General features: G+C 27.7%; 7 protein-coding genes across 7 annotated transcripts; 1 reads left to right on the forward strand and 6 right to left on the reverse strand.

Moving 5' to 3' along the window:
- Positions 1 to 1,139: 1,139 nt before the first annotated feature.
- T551_01487 (1-acylglycerol-3-phosphate O-acyltransferase SLC1) lies at positions 1,140 to 2,100 on the reverse strand (the record flags this gene model as incomplete). Its single annotated transcript, XM_018373750.1, has 5 exons — positions 1,140 to 1,249; positions 1,294 to 1,620; positions 1,670 to 1,739; positions 1,787 to 1,814; positions 1,859 to 2,100. 5 exons carry the CDS (start codon positions 2,098 to 2,100, stop codon positions 1,140 to 1,142), a joined length of 777 nt encoding a protein of 258 aa, XP_018229925.1.
- A 247-nt stretch (positions 2,101 to 2,347) lies between these two features.
- T551_01488 (anaphase promoting complex subunit CDC27) lies at positions 2,348 to 5,042 on the reverse strand (the record flags this gene model as incomplete). Its single annotated transcript, XM_018373751.1, has 11 exons — positions 2,348 to 2,424; positions 2,468 to 2,642; positions 2,688 to 2,816; positions 2,862 to 2,979; positions 3,021 to 3,382; positions 3,426 to 3,692; positions 3,737 to 3,913; positions 3,961 to 4,135; positions 4,182 to 4,452; positions 4,501 to 4,674; positions 4,721 to 5,042. The coding sequence occupies 11 exons, from the start codon at positions 5,040 to 5,042 to the stop codon at positions 2,348 to 2,350; spliced, it is 2,247 nt and encodes a 748-aa protein (XP_018229926.1).
- Positions 5,043 to 5,450: 408 nt separating this feature from the next.
- On the forward strand, positions 5,451 to 6,629 carry T551_01489 (uncharacterized protein; the record flags this gene model as incomplete). The annotated part of the gene is made up of 3 exons (XM_018373752.1): positions 5,451 to 6,081; positions 6,143 to 6,507; positions 6,558 to 6,629. 3 exons carry the CDS (start codon positions 5,451 to 5,453, stop codon positions 6,627 to 6,629), a joined length of 1,068 nt encoding a protein of 355 aa, XP_018229927.1.
- Positions 6,630 to 6,676: 47 nt separating this feature from the next.
- T551_01490 (CTP synthase) lies at positions 6,677 to 8,985 on the reverse strand (the record flags this gene model as incomplete). The annotated part of the gene is made up of 12 exons (XM_018373753.1): positions 6,677 to 6,777; positions 6,825 to 7,160; positions 7,325 to 7,482; positions 7,524 to 7,745; positions 7,792 to 8,045; positions 8,089 to 8,283; positions 8,323 to 8,457; positions 8,502 to 8,638; positions 8,681 to 8,740; positions 8,792 to 8,836; positions 8,887 to 8,919; positions 8,961 to 8,985. The coding sequence occupies 12 exons, from the start codon at positions 8,983 to 8,985 to the stop codon at positions 6,677 to 6,679; spliced, it is 1,701 nt and encodes a 566-aa protein (XP_018229928.1).
- Positions 8,986 to 10,238: 1,253 nt separating this feature from the next.
- On the reverse strand, positions 10,239 to 11,095 carry T551_01491 (uncharacterized protein; the record flags this gene model as incomplete). Its single annotated transcript, XM_018373754.1, has 3 exons — positions 10,239 to 10,692; positions 10,748 to 10,911; positions 10,955 to 11,095. The coding sequence occupies 3 exons, from the start codon at positions 11,093 to 11,095 to the stop codon at positions 10,239 to 10,241; spliced, it is 759 nt and encodes a 252-aa protein (XP_018229929.1).
- A 1,011-nt stretch (positions 11,096 to 12,106) lies between these two features.
- T551_01492 (uncharacterized protein) lies at positions 12,107 to 18,157 on the reverse strand. The gene is made up of 8 exons (XM_018373755.1): positions 16,461 to 18,157; positions 15,792 to 16,417; positions 15,016 to 15,751; positions 14,720 to 14,973; positions 12,696 to 14,673; positions 12,555 to 12,647; positions 12,299 to 12,511; positions 12,107 to 12,257 (listed from the first exon to the last, which is right to left on the reverse strand). The coding sequence occupies exons 1-8, from the start codon at positions 18,091 to 18,093 to the stop codon at positions 12,148 to 12,150; spliced, it is 5,643 nt and encodes a 1,880-aa protein (XP_018229930.1). The 5' UTR covers positions 18,094 to 18,157; the 3' UTR covers positions 12,107 to 12,147.
- Positions 18,158 to 18,521: 364 nt separating this feature from the next.
- On the reverse strand, positions 18,522 to 20,601 carry T551_01493 (T-complex protein 1, theta subunit; the record flags this gene model as incomplete). The annotated part of the gene is made up of 9 exons (XM_018373756.1): positions 20,408 to 20,601; positions 20,288 to 20,349; positions 20,139 to 20,243; positions 19,951 to 20,095; positions 19,502 to 19,905; positions 19,196 to 19,457; positions 18,797 to 19,152; positions 18,634 to 18,753; positions 18,522 to 18,590 (listed from the first exon to the last, which is right to left on the reverse strand). The coding sequence occupies exons 1-9, from the start codon at positions 20,523 to 20,525 to the stop codon at positions 18,522 to 18,524; spliced, it is 1,641 nt and encodes a 546-aa protein (XP_018229931.1). The 5' UTR covers positions 20,526 to 20,601.
- Between the last annotated feature and the right edge of the window lie 12 nt (positions 20,602 to 20,613).

The raw sequence follows: 20,613 nt of genomic DNA on the forward strand, positions 1-20,613 counted from the left end.
GAGTATTATCACTTTAAGAAACGAGATTGTTTCGTTATCTAATAACTCTTTTAGAAGCTTTTTCTAATAATTATATTTCGTTAAAATGCTTAAAGTTGTTTTTATATAATGTATAGGGAGATTTATGAATACTAAATCTTTTAATATTCTATTAAAACATTCATCATTAATAGACGAAATACCTAATAAAGTATCAAAGTAAATATTTCCCTAAAGTTAAAATTATAATATAAATGAATTCAAAGGTTATAATAGATTTATTACATTATGTAAAAAACAAGACTAACGAATTTGATTAAAATATTGTTAAGATTTTTATATTCCTGTAGTTTTATTTTCTGAACCTAAATACGATAAAGTAAATTTAGAACATTTCAATAATATTTACCATAATATTTTTTTTCAAATAAAAATAAATATTCTTTAAGAAGTTATAATTCATATTTTTTTTAAAAGTTAAAATTTTATTTTTGTATCTTATAATATTTGACATTTTCATCATTAAATATTAAGGTAAAAATATGATAAAAATAATGTTTCCTTAAAAAATAAAGAATTTCAATACTATGAGCATATAATAACATTAAAAACATTAGAAATAAATTTATATATTTAAAATTTTTTGTTTGGTTAAGAAAAATTATTAATGTCATAATTATTTAATCACACTAAATAATTCCATTTTTTCTAGAATATTTATTTTTCCTCTCAATAATTTTAAAGATTTTGAATCCTATATTTTAGTTTTTTTATTTTTACATTTTTCAATCGAGATCTTATAGTAAAATTTAAAGTACAGGACTTTATAATTTTAAACTACAATTTTATTAATGCTTTCACATAACTTGAAATCTTTATATGTTCTTAGTTGTAGAGATAAGATGTGATATTATTCGAGTGAAATATATATATTTAGTTCTCTTTAAACTATTCAACAGTAAGATTTAAAAATTTAGATTATAGTTTGAAAAAAAATTAAAACTAACCATATTTAGAATATTAAAAGTATAAAATCTAATTAATATATGAGAAGAAAGCAAGAAAATATTTTTGAAGAAATAATAATATAAACAAATAAATATTAACTTATTTAAATGCATAATGAATAAAAAACTATTAAAAATTGTTGTTATGATCTCTTATGATTGATGTAATTCCTTTATAGTTTTAAGCATCTTTTTGTGTGTTTCCAAAATAACTTGTTCAATATCTGAAGGTGAAAAAGATGTTGTATCAATTGGTTCCAAAACTATAAATCATGAATATAAATAAATGTAAATTAGATAACTATACCTTTTACTTTGATTACTCCTGATTTAAAGATGCGACTTTCTAAATGATAAATAGAAGAATAATTTGCAATTACAATAGGAACAATTGGTACCCTAGCTTGTATAGCTAAATGAAAAGCACCTTTTTTAAAAGGCAGAAGATCTGGAGTTTTGAACTGAGATCGTGTCCCTTCAACAAAAATCCATGCACTTTGCTTTTTTATGTTAGAATAATCAGTTAATAGGTCATTTACTTTGTTATCCCTAATCTGTTTACAAGCTTCTTCAATTGTTTTGATAGCACTTTCACGATTTCTTCTATCAATAAAAGTAGTATTACTGAGAATCACTAGAATTATTAATCAAAAAATAAAATAATTTTTAAAATGCTTAATTACTAAACCATCCTAAAAATGGAACAAATTTTAAACTTTTTTTTGCTACAATACTGCAATATTTTGGAAACAACTAAAAATAACCAATAAATCTTATTCTTTTTAAAAATATATACATACTCGCCCAAGCAAAAGAATATCAAGTTCACTTTTTATCTATCAATAAAATATCATATAAAAAATATTTAATACCTCTGATGATTACATATAAAAACACACGGTCTAGTCTTCATAAAAAACTCATTTTCAACTTGTATTTTTACTCTTATTGCAGGGGAAGTTATTAAATTACAAGCACGTGCTGTTAACCATTGACTAATATTTGATTTACCTAATAAATATAAAACAGCAGATGAGACAACGCCAAATGATGCTGAAATAAATAAAGTAAAGTAATAAAGGAATGATTTTGACCAAAACCCAATATTATACATTATAAATCTAAAAATTGAATTGCTATTAAAAAAATAAACGTTTCGGTGGGTCTTAGTCTAAGTTAAGAAAAAGTCATGAAAACATAGAAATAGTAGTTCTTTTGTAATGATATTTATTTATTGCTTTTTAGTAAATTAAATAACAAGTTATGCTTACACATAATTGAGATGATTAAATAAAATATGTGACTAAAATAATGTAATAATAAATTATACTCTTGAACAGGTAGGTATGTTTGTGTAAATTCTATTCTTCTCTATCTAAATTTTTGTAAACTTCGCCTGTTTCGCCTAATAAATTTTCTTCTGGTTCATCAATAGACTCTATTAACATTTAAAACAAACAAATAAATAATATAATACTGACCGATAGCCTCTTTAATTAAATGACTAGCTCTGTTGTCAAGATTTAGAGCAATTGTTAAATGTTTCATAGCACTTGGTTTATCTCCTAGTTGTTTATATAATTTCCCTAAAAGAAAATGAACATTCGCTTCATCAGGAGCCAAATCTTTTAATAAAAGCAATTCTTTCAACGCTGACTACAATAAAATAATTAGTTTTTTATTATGAATTGTACTTCATACATGGTATTGCCGAAGACAAACAAGAATTTTAGCTTTTTTAAATCTAGCAAGAGCACTCGTTGGCGCAAGTTCAGAGGCTTTTTTATACAACTGTAATGCTTCGTGGAAGTCTTTGTTACGTTCTACAATCTGAACTTTTTAAAATATACAAACAAAAATGTTAATTGTACTGACCATGCCAATACAACATAATAGAACAGCATTTGTAGGGTTTATCTCTGCTGCCTTTCTAAAATGGTACATTGCAAGGTCATTTTTACCAACTCTAAGAAATACCATTCCAATTCCATACCTACTTGTATTAAAAAAATAATGTAACTTTAGATAATTTACCAAGCGTTATAATGTCTCATGTCAACTCTCATTGCATTACGAAAAGAAGTTTGAGCTCTTTCATATTCTTCGTTTGCAACATATTCATGCCCTTCTAGTGTATACGCATAAGCAAAATTTGGATTTAACTGTATTGCTCTACGAATGCATTTTAATGCCTGATCATGTTCTCTTTGTAAACTGAAACAGTTTGCAATAATACACCATGATTGAGGTGCAAGACGATCTAAATCAAGTATTTCATGGGCTAAAAAACTTAACTCAACTTCTTTCCTGAGATGCCAAAGGACTGTAGAATAAATCTCCATGTCTTCTACTCTTGTAGGATCAGCTTTTCGAAGACGATAAAAGTATTTTTCAGCCTAGAAGAATAAATAAAGCCAGAAAATAGAAATTTATATATACTTCATCATAATTAACCATTTCGAAATATGCTCTTCCAATTTTACTAAGAACAAAAACAGAATTACGCTGAGAAATAGGTTGCAATGATTTAAAATATTCAATTGCTTTTGCGCCATCATATTTAGCAAGAGCATGACATCCGTCTGCAATAGACCTGCATAAATCTAATAAGCATGTTTCTGCTTCAATGCGTTCTGCAAAGGACATAACTATTTGACCATTTGGTTTTTGACCATATTGAAAGCAAGATTGAGATGTGTTTAATGTCTAAAAACATTTAAATTGTTATTATATATATATATATTATTTACTTGTATTTCTTGTACTTGAATATTCTCTTCCTGTTTTGACCGATTCATTTGTGATTTGCTTTTTCGACCATCTCTGATTGATGATGTTGTAGATGCCAATTTTGATGCAATTTTCGATGCATTAGGTAAATGACGTTGACTTCTTCTTTGAGGAATGTCTATAGGTGATGAATTTTTCTAAACATTAAAGTCAATCATTTACAAATAAAAAAAGATAATTCTACAGTAAAATCTTTATCAATATTACTTCGGGTTGTAGGACTTGCTTTAGCTTGATTTAATCGAATTTTAGTATCTAAAAAGTTCGGAGGACTAATAAAACTAGATGACCCTGCGACAGAATGGTCTAAAAAATTATGAATCATTTCAGATGATTTTATTTGCTGTGCTGTTGGTGATCTGTACAATATTAATTAATTTGTTAAATTATTACATAGCCAAATACCCTGGTGTTTCCGTTGTTTCTAAACGATTTAAAAATGATGATTGTGGATAATGAGATATAAAAGGTGGTGTGTTATTTTTCTGTGAATTAAATATATCTGGTGTATGGACCATATGACTTGTTGAATGTGCTTCTGAATCAGTGTTTTGTGATATATAAGGGTCAACATTTTGCAAAATATTCGCTTGCACAGGAATATTCTGTGCTCTTGATCGTTCTGCTTGCATTCCTACTGTTACTTTAAATATATTTTTTACATGAAGATTGCATCCTAGTTGCCATTATTATACAGAAAATCATCCAAAAACATGAAGCTTGCCAAGAGAACAAAGCCCATCAAAAGCTTCCCATAAAAACGGATTCAGCTTGATCGAACAAATATAGTAATCTGTAGCTTTTTTAACCATACCACCTTTCTTGCTCAAATGACCCAAAAGACAAAAAATTGCTGCTGCATCTGGCAAATGACACCGATAAATATCATCGTGCTGGTCTTATATATTGTAAGTATCTCCTTAAACTTCTACAAATACTCGTACACATATTATTACTCTTTGTCCACTGAGAAGACACTGCTTCAAGTGCTGCAATCCCTTGTTTACACTTCCCAAGCTGTAGACATGCTTGTGCATACATATACGCACATCCTACGTGTTTTACTCCCTCTGTCATATAAAGTACTGTCAAATATCTTCCTGATCTTAACAAACATAATGAAAAAAGATGTTTTGCGTCCGCATTGCTTGTATCATACCAATAAAGCCGTTCAGCAATAAATGTTGCATTAGATATTAAGCCATTATCTAGAGAATACCATATAATTTCTCTAAATTGCTGTGCAATATGTGTTTTCAGGCTCATTTTATTTGTCGTTAACCGTAGATGTTGTTCGTCATGTTTTGGACGTTGTCAGAGCAATCCACGGTTGTCAAGGAGATCAAGATGATAGGAAGGGACTGAGAAATAAGGTTTAGAAGAAGATATGTAAAATAATATATGAAAAAGGGCCAAAATAGATAATAAAAGAGAAATTTTGGATATATTTAAGTTATCTTTGTTTTTTAAATTAATTTAGGATATTTATAGTTTTTTTATTTGCTTAAAAAGGACTGGCAAAAACATATGTATTTGCTTTTTAAAAAGGGTTTTTGGACTTTATACAGGAATGACAAACCTTATATTGTATTTGGATATTTACTTGGGGCTTTTAATATATTTTTTTGTGCAAAAGTGTGTTTATTTCACACGAAATACCATCAAAACTATAAAATGAATTTTTTTTATAAAAATAATGAGACAGATGCTTTAAAAGATCTTCTTGGCCCAAAGTCTTTGTACGTTTATGCAAAAAGAAAAAAAGTTATTAAAAAAACATATTCTGAAATATTAGATATTATTGAACATATGAAATTATTAAAACAAGAATTACCAGATACAACGTTTTCATTAGACAATAAATTACTTATAATGAAGGCAGGTGATTTTATTCCTTCTTTAGTATCTGCAGATGAATTGTTTTTGATTGCTAGAATTATGCTAAAAGCACCGGTGTCTGAATTGATTTTAGAGAAAAAAAAAGATTTTTGTAAGTTTCTTATTCAAATAGCGTCATTAAAAGGAAGTGATTTAGCAATGTTATACATTGCTGAAAAAAAAATGAAATCTGGTTCATCTAGTGAATTACATGAGGCTTTGTATATTTATAGAAATCTTTCAATTAAAGGAAATACAAAAGCATTACTAGTTCTTGGAAATCTTTCTTTGAAACTAAATAATAATAAGCAAGCAGAAAGATTCTATCTTAAATCTATTGAAGGAGGAAATTCAGATGCTATGGTTTCTTTAGCTGTTCTTAAAAAACGCATGGGAGAAGATAAAGAAGCAAAGTATTGGTTTATTCGTGCTTCTGAGATGGGCAAGTTTTAAATAATTTTAGGAAAATAGTATATTTATTTATATAGATAATCCTAATGGACATTTTGGAAGATCTCTTTATACATCAGATGAAGAGAGTTTGAATTATCTTTTACAAGCAGCATCTAATGGCGTTTTAGAAGCAGCTCATAATTTAGGTACTATATATAGAAAAAAAGGCGATATTTTATTTTCTAAAGAATGGTATGAAATAGCAGCTTTTTCTGGGTTTCAAATAAGTCAAATGAATTTAGCAAGATTATATGAAGAAGAAAAATCTTTTGATAAATCACTATTTTGGGTAAGAGAAGCCCAAAAACAAGGAGGAAATATAGCAAACGAAGCAAAAGAGTTTGAAAATGAATTGTTGAAAAAATATCCTTATTTAAAAAAAAACAAAACTTTAATAAATGTCATGAAATAAAATTATTTAAAGATAACATTTTTTCTAAAAACAAATAGTTGCTGTATTGCGTTATGTTACAAAATTTATTAAAAAATTTCTTAATATGTTACACAATAAATGCTATATAAGATATAATAAACTATATTCAATAGGTTTTTTGAGGGCTTTTGATGTATTATAATTGGTTTTTTTTTAAAATTTCTTCCAAAATTCCACAACTAGCTGCAATTAATCCTAAATATGGAGGTGATGGTGATAATGGTCTTGTTAAATATTCTATATACAATTAATTATTCATAAATCAAATAAAAAATATAACACACCAGGATGAAATTGCGTACCGATAAAATAAGGATGATCTTTAAGTTCAAAAATTTCCATTCTTGTTTCTGATTCATCTTTTCCAACAAAAATTAAACCAGCATTTTCTAATTGCTTAACATAATCCAGATTTATTTCATATCGATGTCGATGTCTTTCATTTATAGAATCTTTATTATTATATAATTTTTTTATTTTACTCCATTCAATATCTTTTTGAAAAAATATTTTTCTAAGACCTAAACACATAGTTCCTCCATAATATAGCTTATCAATTTTTGATATATTGATAATAACCGGCGTTTCTGTGTTCTCTTGTATTTCTGTTGAATGGGCATCTAAAAAAATATGTTAGTTCAGTGACAAAGTATACAATTATGAAGAAATATTGTGTACAAATAATTGAACAAAATTAATCTTGCATTCCTTAAATATCTCTCAACAACAATAAATATTGGAGACTCAGATTATAAAATGCTGAAAATAAAATAATATAATATACCTTTAAGATTGCAAACATTCCTTGAAAATTCAATCACAGATATTTGAAACCCTAAACAAATACCAAGAAATGGTACTTTGTTTTTCCGTGCCCATTTTGCAGCAGCAATCATTCCTTCAGTTCCTCGAACACCAAATCCTCCAGGGATAAGAATTGCACTTCAATGATTAAATAAAAGAATTTGAAATAAGCTTAATACTTTGCTGAACAAATAGAATGCCATGCTTTATGATATGTGATTGGGCTTGATATTTTTTTGTCGTCTTCCAAATCTGTGGAATCTATCCATAATATATTTAACTTTCTGTTACACTTAAGTGATGCATGCTCAAGAGATTTTACAACAGAAATATATGAGTCTTGAAGATTCGTATACTTTCCAACTATAGCAACTGATATACTATTATACAAACGATCATATCTGTATGCTTATTAGTATTCGAAAGAAAACAAAATGTATACAATACGATTCCGTAAGCATTTTCCATTGTGTCCAAAGTTGTTTACCTGCTTTACGCAATTTTTCTGAAATATAGATATCATTTAGCTTTAATCTTTTTGAAAGTGATCCAATTATTCCCTGTTCTTCAAGAAGTATAGGTACATGGTATGTAGATGAAACATCATGTACTACTAAAACTTTATCTGGCCCAACATGACAAAACATTGCAATTTTCTCCACAGTACAATTTTCTAAAGGCTTTGTTGATCTACATGCAATCTTTTAAAGTTATAAACATATAAAAAACATTGATTTGATTTACAAAATCCGGATATAATCCAAGTCCTCTCATATCACGAATAGCTGTTTGTGTTGGTTTGGTTTTTTGTTCACCATTAATTGTAGGAATTAAAGACACATGAATAACAGCAAAATTATCATATCCAACTCTAAATTGAAACTGACGCATTGCTTCGACAAACGCAGATGATTCAATGTCACCAACAGTTCCGCCAAGCTATAAATAAATAAACAATATATATAATATTATATTTACCTCCACAACGCAAATATCAGGTTCTTCAAGTGTTTCATCAACAGGAACTTTTGCTACCCGCTCAATCCAATCTTGAATCGCATTGGTAACATGTGGAACTACTTGAACGGTTTTTCCCAGGTAATCACCTTTTCTCTAACAATCATAAGGTGAATTCTCTATATATCTGCTAATTTCACTTCTTTCTCAATAACCTGACTATATATTTTCCCTGTTGTAATATTGTTTTCACGTTTTAATGTAATATTAAGATATCGTTCATAATTCCCCAAATCTAAATCAACTTCTCCTCCGTCATCTAAAACAAAGACCTCTCCTAATTTAATGAGGTTTTTTTTTCTAAAAAATTTCTAAATACCATGTTCAAGAGGGCTCATTGTTCCTGCATCAATATTCATATATGGATCAATCTTAATCGCTGAAACGTATAGTATATTTTAATCCAACCATAATAATAAGACAAAAATACATATCTTAAGACCAGCAGTCTTTAACAAAAGCCCAGTGGAAGATGCTAATAGAGATATTAATGTTTACTATGTTTTATTGTATTTTAAATATTACCTATTACACCTTTACCAATTCCACTAATAACACCTAAAAAGATTAGAAGAAAAGTAAAAAATCTTAAGATATACCTCCACTTACGAGAACGTATTTCATTTCTTTAGGTTCTCAAGTTACTTCTTAAAACCTTATTTATGATAAAATTTTATTCTACGTAAATATTGGTTTTTTTACATTAACGTAAAGTTAAAAATAAATTTTAAAATACACTTGTATATATAAAAATATAATATGAACATTAAATTAATTTTTATTCTTTTGCTTTTTAATATATTTAAACCGGTTTATGAAAAAAGATGCTATTTTTTGATATTTAAACAAGTAAAAAATATAAAAATATTTTTTGTTATGTTTATTGTTTGTTAAAATCTTTATTAAAAATTATACTTCGAAAAGTATTTGACCTTTGTTTAATCTTTATTAAAAGATAGTAGACAGATATAATATTAAAAGTCTGTAAATTAAAATTATATAATTTTTTGCCCTTAATATGAAATATTTGCCTGATAATTATTACCTTTAATGTAAAAATATTGAATTTATATGTGTTTTTTATAATTATAATTAAATATGGTATATGGTGAATTAAATTATTTACTTATTAAAATATTCAATATTTGCTATTTACGAATTAATAAATAAATTTCTATATTCAATAATAATATTATAAAACTTATATGGCAACAACTTTCTAAGATCTTATATATTTAAAAAACATCTTTTTAGAGTTTTATATTTTATTAATATATAATGCATAAGTTTGATTATTTTATTATTCTATTGAATAATTTATGAAAAATGGTTTATATCTTTCAATAAAAACAAATCTTATCTCCTTTTTAAATATTTTTTTATTTTTTATAAAAACATAGTTACATTTTATAATACAAAATAAATAAAACTAAATAATTTTTTAAACAAAAAAATAGAACAAATAAATAAAAATAAATATAAAAACAAACTGCTTTTTAAATCAAAAATTATTTTTCAATCCAAAAAGCTGAACTCCATTTTTACTAGATACTAAAAGCTGGAAAAGATAATTTTTACAAAGTTAAATAGACTCAAATATCTTAAATAATTATATAATTTATTAATGTTTTAAAAATATACAACCATATTATAAACACATCTTTCAAAACATTGTAAAAGTATTAGATTAAATTCATATCAAATAGTTATTTTGATAAACATAATCATAATAATTACCATAAATTCGTTAAAAACAAAAGATATTTAAAACATCTTTTTAATTTTTGAAAAATATATTAAGATCTTAAGTGAAATAACTAAAATTAATATTAACCTTTAAATAACATTCATTTATAATGATAAAATACAGATAAAAATCAAGAGGTATCATGACTAAATGTAGCAGATGTTGGTGTGAATTCCATTGGTAAAATTGATTTTGTCGAATCATTGTCCACTAACTCTTGATTATAATTCGCATGTGAACTCGAATCATCATCAAGATCTGTAGATGTATTTCTAGAAGGCTTAATATCATGTTTTTCTAAATTTTTCAAATGCTTTTGACGAACATTTGATTCATTTGATGATGTAGATTTCGATTGTTGAGCCAAAAGTCGAGAATTCCCACTCTCATACTCATCCATCTTTATTTTAAACTGTTTTTTTTCCAATTCATAGGCATCATAATAGGGTTTCCGTGACTCATCATCTAAATTTTGCCAAGCAGCACCTAATGCCCGAGTAACATCAAATCGATCAACTCCTTCATTTTCAGAGCGAATTTTCTCCCTTTGAACATCACAAAACTTTAAAAATGGATTAGACGGACTGTAACCAAAAAATGTCAATCAAAAATATAATCATGCTAAAAACAATAACTTACCGTTTTGGAGCATCTGGATCACGAGTCCGACGTCTTCGTGAACTAGTTGTAGTGGCAGAAGATGCTGACTGAGATTGAATGAAAGAAGGTACCGTATCACGTACATTGGAATGAACAAATGGGTCGTGATTTTCTGAATGTGAAGAATCTTTTTCACGCTTGAACTGCTATAAATAAGCCAAAAACATTAAAATATTATGTAAGTACAGAATGAACAGAAGAATCAGACGCATTGGAATCTTCATCAGCCGAAGGAGTACATTCTTCAAGTTTTTCAAGAATAAAAGCCCGTTCAAGACGAAGACGCTGAATACTACGCTTCATACGTGCGAGTTTAACAGTGAGCATATCATTTTCTGCAACAGTCTGACGAATCTTTTGTTTAAGCTGCTTACATTTCTCTTTATACCTATACTCTTACAAAAATATATTAGCCATGAAAATAAAGAATATCAAACACAAAAACATGAGTAATATAAGCTATATATATAAAATAAATCAAATTAAATAAGTTTAAATAGCCTGAATATGTTTACTCATATAGTTTCATCCTCAAAACATTAAATAAGAAAAAAAACATTAAAACCCCCTTAAAAAAAGAGAATATAATAAAGAAAATTCAAGAAAATCCAAGAAAAAACAAAAAGACATTTATAAGTGATCCAAAATACCAAAAAATAGAAAAATATCAAAAATAAAAAACACAGAAATTGTCATAAATATCAATGCAATATTTTATCTACCCATAAAAACTCATGTTGTATTCATATATAACACTAACCATCATCAGTTTCTAAGTTGCAAAGTGCCTATTCTTATCAGTAATATAGCTAAATATCTCTTACTAACCTCCGCCATCCGTCGTTCGCCGTTAACTGTCGATGGGCTGTGCGGCACGACTCGGTATGAAACACGAGTCACGTGACGATACTGATCACGTGACGATAAGAAAAATGGTGTGACAAGAAGATAATGAAATCAAAAGCTTTAAAGATAAAATTAAAGAAATTACAAAAATTTTATTGAAGAAAAACAAAGAACTTGTAAGAAATTAATGGCAAAAACAGAGCCTAAGAAAAGAGTTATTTCGTTATTAACTTTAAAGTTTGGGAATAAAATCATCGTCAAAGATCCAGCTCCGACGAATAATTAACTCTTTTACAACATCTTGGATTTTCGAAAGATGGGAAGCTGCTTGAGAAAACAAATAATCTGAAGGATACGGCTGCAAGAAATTAGGGCCAAAAATAATTGCCAGATTGTGTGCTGTAAAACAGTGAGTAAATGAAAGTAATAAAAAGTAAGCAAAAAAATACATACCATGCATTTGATTGGTATCTTCATTTTTAATGATTCTATAGAAAAAACAAATTAGATAACTATAATAAAAAAGGAACAAACTACTTTTCAAAATGTTCAACAAGTCGCTTAATTAAAAAATAATTATAAAGAGGGAGTTTTTGAATAAGCTCTTTAAGGACAGTGATTCTTTTATGGTAATCAGGAATATCTAAAAAAAATCAACTAAATCCATAGTAGATATAATCTTACCGGAAAGATCAATAAATTGAGGATATAATTTATATGTCATCAAAGGTTCTGGAAGCTCACGTAGCCATAATTTAAGTGCACCAGCAATAATATTAACATCAGCCCAACGATCATCTTTTAAATTTACAGCTTCCCCTGAATTAAGTAGTGCTTTCAATGCATTTACGCTAACAATAGATCCAGGAACCCGGTAAATTCCCACTTCATCAAGACCTACTGTATTATTAAAAAATAAAAAAAATATTCAGCAACCCACCTCTGCTCTCAATCTCATTAATTAAATCATTTAAAATTTTAGGAATACTATTATTTTCTCGAGAACATAAAATCGCCAAATCCACACCATAACCTTTAACATATTAAAATAAAAATAACGATTTTTAATCCATGCACTTACATGCATTAGAATTTAGATTAGCAGAAGCCTTTTTAGCTGCTATTGCATTTGCTAACTCAGCAGGCATATTTTTTGTTAAAACATTTTTTTTCCTAGTAATAGTGATAATAGATAAATCTTTAAATTTTTGATACCATATTTTATGCTCGTTTGGTGATGGTGCACGAAGCAGCATTTTCATACCATTTTTTGATTTAATCTTAAACATATATTCAGATTTTGAGATTTCTAAACTGCTTACAGATGAATCAATCAAATCAACAATATCAGAAGGTTTAGGCGCAGGTGTTGTAGAAAAACCAGAAGACAATTCTGGAGATAACACTGTAGATATGTTAGAGATTTTGTCTGAACTAAAATTATTTGTAAAAGCTGAAACAATAGGTAAAGCCGATTTCAAAAGATTAGTACTTTTATTCTTTGTTTTAGATAACACCTTTCTACAAACTTCTTTATGAACTTGTTTGTTATTTATGTTCTTTTGTTCATCATCTTTCTCAATTCCTCTAAAATATTTCTTTATATCTTCGTAGTGCTTTTGATTTTTCTCAATCATTGTCATTTTCTTCTGTATTAAACTTTGGAAAGGTTTCTCTATATTGCTAAATCGCAGAGGATAATTCTCATTTTCTGAAACCATTTCAAGAGTCCTTATGTCATGAACTTGAATATTAAGAATCGAATCACTTGTATCATTACATTCCTCTTTCTGATCAGTCTTCAATGTCATGGAATTACTTGTATTAATTATATGCAAAATAAAATCATAAATAAATATTTGTTTAATAAAATTTATATGCTGAGAATTTCCAACCACATTTGGAATATAAAATACAATTTTTAGTAAATGCTCAAAAACCCAACCAATACATGGAGTAAATGAGCATGATTTATTAATTGTCACTTGAGGAATAACAGAAACAAGATCTTCAACCTGGCCATTTAAACCCCGTTTTGATGCTATAATAGACCAAGCATATGTAAACAATCTAGATTCAGAACGAACCAAAGCAGTAGCAATAGCATTTCCAACAAACGAAGGTAATAGATATTTATTTCTGGCCCAATTAATTCCATCAAAAGGCCCAAAAAAAAAGTCTAAGCGAGCACCTGTTAACTGATAAACACTTAACAATCGAAGATATAATAATATCCGATCAGTTCTAGTAGAGCAATCAATATTAATATCTGTAACCTGACTAACAACCCATTCAATAATGCTATGCCTCAATTTAAATAACTGTTTTATTGGAAGAGGTAACACGTTTATTAATAAATCATGAGTCTGAGTTCTACGAATTTGACTCAATAAACTATATATATCGTGTAACATATAATCATTCTCAAGAGATATTGACTGTTGAAATTCAAAAAATGAATTTATGTCTCTAGATTGGATTTCAAGAAGCTCAGAGCAATATATCCAATCTTCTAATTTTAATTTAGTAAATAAGCTTGCAGCTAATTTATCAAGAGTATAGGCTAAATCTAAAACCCCTTCATCACTATATGACCCAGAAACATCAATTTCTTTTAATATATTGATAGGTACAATATGCAATAATTCTGTTTGTGGTCGATACGAAGACTTAATAAATAAATCAGTAACTTTTTTAAAAAGATCAAGATATTGAGTCATATGTTGCTCTAATTCATTCTTTGCTAATACTATTTCTTTCCAACTTTGCAACTGATCATTAGCTGATTTACAAAAAGAGTAAAATCCATTTAATGCATCCAAATTATCAATAAAATCACAGAAATAATTACTAAGCCATAATACCATGCATTTTAAGACACCAACATGTATTTTTAAATAAAAATCGTAATTAAGTAAGTTATTATTAACGTTTAACAAATTCCAGTCCGGGAACGTCTCATTATTCTTCACATATTCAGAAACTTTCATATCAACTCCAATTTGCGATGCAACAGTTTTAGAACCAATTAAACGCTTCCGAAAATATTCAAGAAGAGTCTGATTAATCATTAGAAATATTATAATATTCTTTAAATATACTAACAGAAGGCGCACAAAATGAACGAAATGTAGAAAAAAAAGTTAAACGAAATCTTTCTAGATTTATATAAAGATCAACCTGTATATCACCTGGCTCGTGGATTAAACGCCCACTAAAATCATCTATCCCTAAAACAAGAACATCTACAAGACGATCAAGAGATCCTGCTTTAACGACAACTTGACATAGCATCTTTTGAGCAGATTCCGCTCTATTATCCAACTTTTCATTCTCAGAGATTTTAGACATGTTATTACCTTATATGTTAATCTTCATAAGAAACTTCAATATTGAATTACCATTCTTAGAAATCTTAATACGACCCCCTGGTTTTATTTTTTTTGAAATATTATACGTAGACCGTAAAATCAACTGACCATCAGTATAATAAAACAATGTTTGATTAGCTTCAAGAATATCTCGAACATTCTGGAACATCACAGGAACTTTATTTTTTGAATTTACTACTTTATGTTGAGGCTTACTATCAGGAGTACGATTATGTGTAGTAAATATAGAATATTTATTGAACGGAAAAGAATTTCTTCTCCAATGTTTATATATATCCTTCGGATTAGATACCTGAAAAGACGTGTCATGAGAAAAAGAGTCTTTTATACTAGACCGATTTTTTATATTAATACTTGTATTCTGATTTTTATAAACTTCGAATAAATCCTTAAAGTCAAGTAAATTATATGAAATATATATATAATTAAATATTAGTGAAGCGAAAACATTAATTTTGATATGCATATTTTGAGGATAGTCACGTTGCAAATACAAGCCACGATGCAACGGTTCACATTTAATTGATTTTTTAAAGAAAATGTCAGAAAATATAGATTGTGGATTACTTTTGATACAATTAAGCTGTTTAAATATTTCTTGCAATCGAGTGTTCCTGTCTTTATCATTATAATTATATAATGTTTTGTTAGTAGATATTGTATTTTTCCAATTTTCTAATTTTTTTTTTACTGAAACAAATACATCATTACATAATTTGACATCTACTATTTTATTATAAAAATTCTAAAAAAGTTAGAATAAAAAAATAATAAGGGAAAATTACTAAAAAAAACTTTGAAGTTTCAATACAATTTAAAACTTCTCCATAATATGGTATAGTTAAAGTAGAGATTTCAAAATTATACTGATTACAAAGAATTAAAATATCAGGTATAGTTATAACTTCATCGTCAATATAAAGACTACATATTTGCAAATGATTCATAATAGGGGCACAATTATCTATAAAACTTCTTAAGTCCGAACTAACTAATGACCATAATTTTTTTAAACGAACTATTGAGGGAGAACATAAAGCAATAATAATAGAAAGCCAACCTGCCATATCTCCGTAATTTTTTAAATGCATAGAAACTGATATCCAATATGTGCATATCCTTGCCCGAAATTCAGGTGACATTTTATCATTTGTCCTTAAAAGCTGATCGAAAATGAGTCTAGTAACAAAATGTATGTTATAAGGTCCAAAAACCAAAGGATTTCTAATCAAATTAAATAATGTTTTATTAAAAAATAATGATAAATCTGATGATGGATCCCATATATTAAGACAATACTTATGAAAACAATATAATTCACGAGAAAATACTTCAGGTGGTATCTCTAAAATAACATTTGTAAATAAACCAGATTCTGAGGTATCGTCATAAACCATATAAGCAGATATATCTAACGAAAAGTCAAAAAAATAGTAAAAATATTTAAAAAAAACCTATAGTTATTAAATTAAACAAATTTTCCCTTACAGTAAGTACTGTATTTTTGACTTTATTTTTTAAAATTTCACCTAAAACAATATTTCTAGAATCAACACCATTTTTTATTAACTCTTCAATATAATTAACAAATACGTCATCTTGAAATAGACTACAACATCTATCACACCATATATTAATCATTTTTTCAATATTAGAAGTAAAGTTTTCTGGTATTTCTGAAACAATAGATAACGCAGTTTTTAATATTATTTCAAAAGAGCCCCAAAAACCTACAGTAGTAGAAAACAAATCAAGAACATCTAAACTTGTTTTTACATTAGTAGCTCCTAACATAATTTTTAACATTTCTTTGATTGCTACACCCTTTAAAGTTCCATCAGAATCAAACAAGATATCTTCAGTAGCATCCATAATAGACGAAGGTAATTCATAATCAAGCTTCATTGGTAATGTATTTTCTAAAACAGAAAACTCAACTTTTTTCTTTAATGTTTCCAATAATAATATATATTTGTGTAAAAAAGACAAAACTTGTTTTTTGGACAAAATAAATCGTCTTAAAAATTTCTGATTGCTAATAACCATAAGATAAACATTTTTATCATAAATTTTAGAAAGATTAGACTCCTGATCTTTTAACAAACTAAATGAAATTTTTATATCATATATATTATAAACAATATCAAGCTTCCATAAATTTTTCAAATCAATGTCACATATATTTAAATTATAAGGAAGACCCTGATCATTATTTGTAAGAGATGTTCCACGATAACATAATATAATAGCATTTGCTGACAAAAATATACTATTCATATTTCTTTCAAAACCTTGAAGATAACTCCCAAACTCAGTTAAAACAGTTCCAAAAAAATATCTCTGTAAATTATTTGCATCATATAAAATAGATCTAACATTCAAATCAAACTCTGATGGAGAAAAGGTATATTCTATTAAAGCACTATTCTTTGAAGAATTCAAAGGGGAATGTGAACTTTCAAGCGCCATTACATATGCTTCTTGAGAGGGTATATAAAAATATAATTTCGATCCAGATAAAACTGTCATATACAATTTCCAACTACTATGTGACTTTGAAAACCCAGAAAATTTTCGATCTGTTTCCATCCTCCTTGTCATCCACCCTTTATGTTTAGTTTTGTTCGTTAGTGATTCTATATGCTTATTTTGATTATTTAACTCAGTATATTGCACTGATTTTTTTTTCAAAAATATATCATGATTATCCTTTTGCACGGGAACATGCTTTCTCAAAAACATCTCTAATGTATTAGAAGCAACTTCTCTATTGCTCAATGTTATATTAAAATCATTAAGCGACTGAGATATAGGAAAATGAAAATTATTCCCTGAAAAAGGCAAATCAAAAGACATATCAGAACCACTTGAATTACGTGGACTATTTAGAGGCTGGCCTGTAGAATTCCGTTTCATCCAGTTGTAAATGTGAAAACCATGCGTTTTTTCTAACATGCGAGAATATGATGAAAGATTATCGAATTCCTTATTATTCTTAGATACATTTTGAGGCAAACTAATATTCGACAGATCCCTTGACACACATTTAGTTTTAATATGTTTTTTTTCTTTTTTATTTGATTTCATTGAAAAAATCCTAAATTTAAATATTTTTTAAAATAAATTTAAAATTTGTGAAAATTAATCTCAAAAAAAACAGAATATTTGTAATTTTTATATAAAAGAAATAAAAACCATTCAAAAATCAAAACTTTTTTTGACAAAAAACCTTTACTTTTCAATATTTAAAAATGAATCTCCTTTTATCGTTGATATTCTAACGACATTTTTGTGTGAACGTTTAAAAAAATTATAAAAATTATAAAAGAATTTTTTTATAAAAATACAACAATAATAAAAAAACAAAACCTATTCATATAATAAAACAAGAAAGATGTATTTTCTCTAAAAAAACAAAAAAACAAAAATTAAAAGCCATCAAATAAACTATCGGATAAAAATGTATAAATGTATATTAAAAAAAATATTAACAAAAAATAATGCATAAAAACAGTCTATTCATTATCCCAATCCTTATTGGGACCTGGAGGCTTGGGTCCGCCTGCTGGTTTAGACATAATAATCTTTATATGTAAGTCTAGTCAAGCAAACTGGAAAAAATGATACCTGGTCAACACGAAGAATTGTTAACGCTGCTTCAGATGCGAGTTTACATGCCCACAGCTTGACAGACAACACATCAAAAATACAAGCCTCCTTTGCATCAATAATTGCATCATTATTTCCCTAAAAACATAAAATTGTGTTCTCTCAGAGAAAAAAATATTACCTCGATGTCCACACCTATATTTTGATTATTTTCTAAAGAATGAGAAGCATAAAGTCTTCCAAGAACTTCTGTAGAATCAAGTCCAGCATTTTCCGCTAAAATTCTTGGAATTACTTGAAATGCTTCTGCATATTTTTTTATTGAATATTGAAAAATTCCGGAAACATCATCTGCATAGACAAATATCTGCTTCGACAGCTCCATTTCAGTTGCACCTGCACCAGGAACTAAGCGAGGATCTTTAATAACAGCTTTGACAAGATTCACCCCATCATCGATTGCTCTTTCAAGATCATCTAAATAATTCTGAGTAGCACCCCTAAGTACTATAGTGGCTGTTTTCGTACTTTCATTTTCTAATATGTCAATTAACATATTTATAGCCTTAGAAGTTATTACCTTGACGAAATACAGTTACTTTATCACTACCAATCTCAATAGTTTCAACAACATCAACAAATCCCATCTCCTCTGGCATAGGTGCTCCCAATCTTGCTAAAGGAGTGGCTCCAACAACTCTACAAAGTCTTTGAAGATCAAACTTACTCAATACTTTTATAACCAATAAATTATATTTATTTAAATAATGCAAAACAAGATCGCCTACACCACCACCAGTGACAACAACCTTAATTCCAGAATCAAAAAGCTCTTTAACCATCTATAATCATTAAACAAAGCTACAAAAGAAATAGTTATCGTAACAGATTCTAACTGAACTTCCTCTCCTTTCGTAAAACTAAGCATTTCTTTTGCATTTTTTAAAAGGACAACGCCTTTTGTTTCCGTCTGACTAATATCTAGTGGACACGAAAACACACCCACTTTTGCAGAACATACTTTTCTAACTGTTCCTTCAGGCTCTCTAGAAAAAACCATTCCCTTAATAACTACTGACTCATTCAAACTTCCACCCAAAATTTTAACAACACGAATATTGTCCACATTAAAATTTAAAGGATTTTTAGGAAGCACTATTAATGCAGCTTCCGCCACAAGATATCCAAGTATTTTTTCATAACCAAACTGTTTTGCTGCAATAGACGATTTAATCGCTTTATACAATTCATCAACTGAAAAAATATCTTTTACTTTATCTACTGAGAAATCTGCATTCCATAAGTATCAATTGATACATTTAAAAAATATACAACTTTCTAACGTTTTCAATGCATAATTCTGTGCCATTTCATATCCTTGAGAAATTTCAGAAGGATGAAGCCCCATTCTAATTAATTCTTCTGCATTTTTTAAAAGCTCTCCAGCAAGTATTAGAACAAAATTTGTTGCATCACCCATCTATAACCAATCAAAAAAACTCGCTCCAAAAGTCATTAAATACTTCTGTATCTTGCTGTTTACTAGCCATAACAATAATTTTAGCTGCTGGATGAACTACATCAAGTTCCTGAAGAATTATTGCAGCATCTGATGTTACCATCATTTTCTATTTAAATTTAATGTAAAATCAAAAAAAAAAAAATCAAAGACCTGTAAATGGTTTACAATAACTTTATTGCGTCCATTAGGACCATAGGAAGTCCTTAAAATATCTAAAAACACATATAAGTCCTTAAAATAAAAAGAAAAAACCTATAATTCTTATTTTACCTGAAAGCTCAGAGATTGCATGGATATTTCGTACAACTGCATTATCTACACCTTGCTGTACACGATAGCCCTCTTTAAAGAGCATCGGACCAGGTGCTTTTGGCATTTTCAATGACATTTTCCCTGAAACAAGGTATTTTAAAAGATTCTAATTTTTTTATGAAAATCAAAATTTTGGACAACGTTATATTAAAGCACGTGAAAGA

Source organism: Pneumocystis jirovecii (genome assembly GCF_001477535.1).
Source record: "Pneumocystis jirovecii RU7 chromosome Unknown supercont1.6, whole genome shotgun sequence".
Lineage (NCBI taxonomy): Eukaryota > Fungi > Ascomycota > Pneumocystomycetes > Pneumocystales > Pneumocystaceae > Pneumocystis > Pneumocystis jirovecii.

Excerpts from the sequence above, each read along its gene's own strand:
- T551_01492 (XM_018373755.1), bottom strand. The coding sequence starts at position 18,093 with ATGAAATCAAATAAAAAAGAAAAAAAACATATTAAAACTAAATGTGTG. Across the intron at positions 16,418-16,460 it reads GTTTAATTTAATAACTATAG|ATATATCTGCTTATATGGTT; the intron begins GTTTTTTTTAAA and ends ACTTTTCGTTAG. Across the intron at positions 14,974-15,015 it reads TATTAAGATTTCTAAGAATG|GTAATAACATGTCTAAAATC; the intron begins GTAATTCAATAT and ends TTAACATATAAG.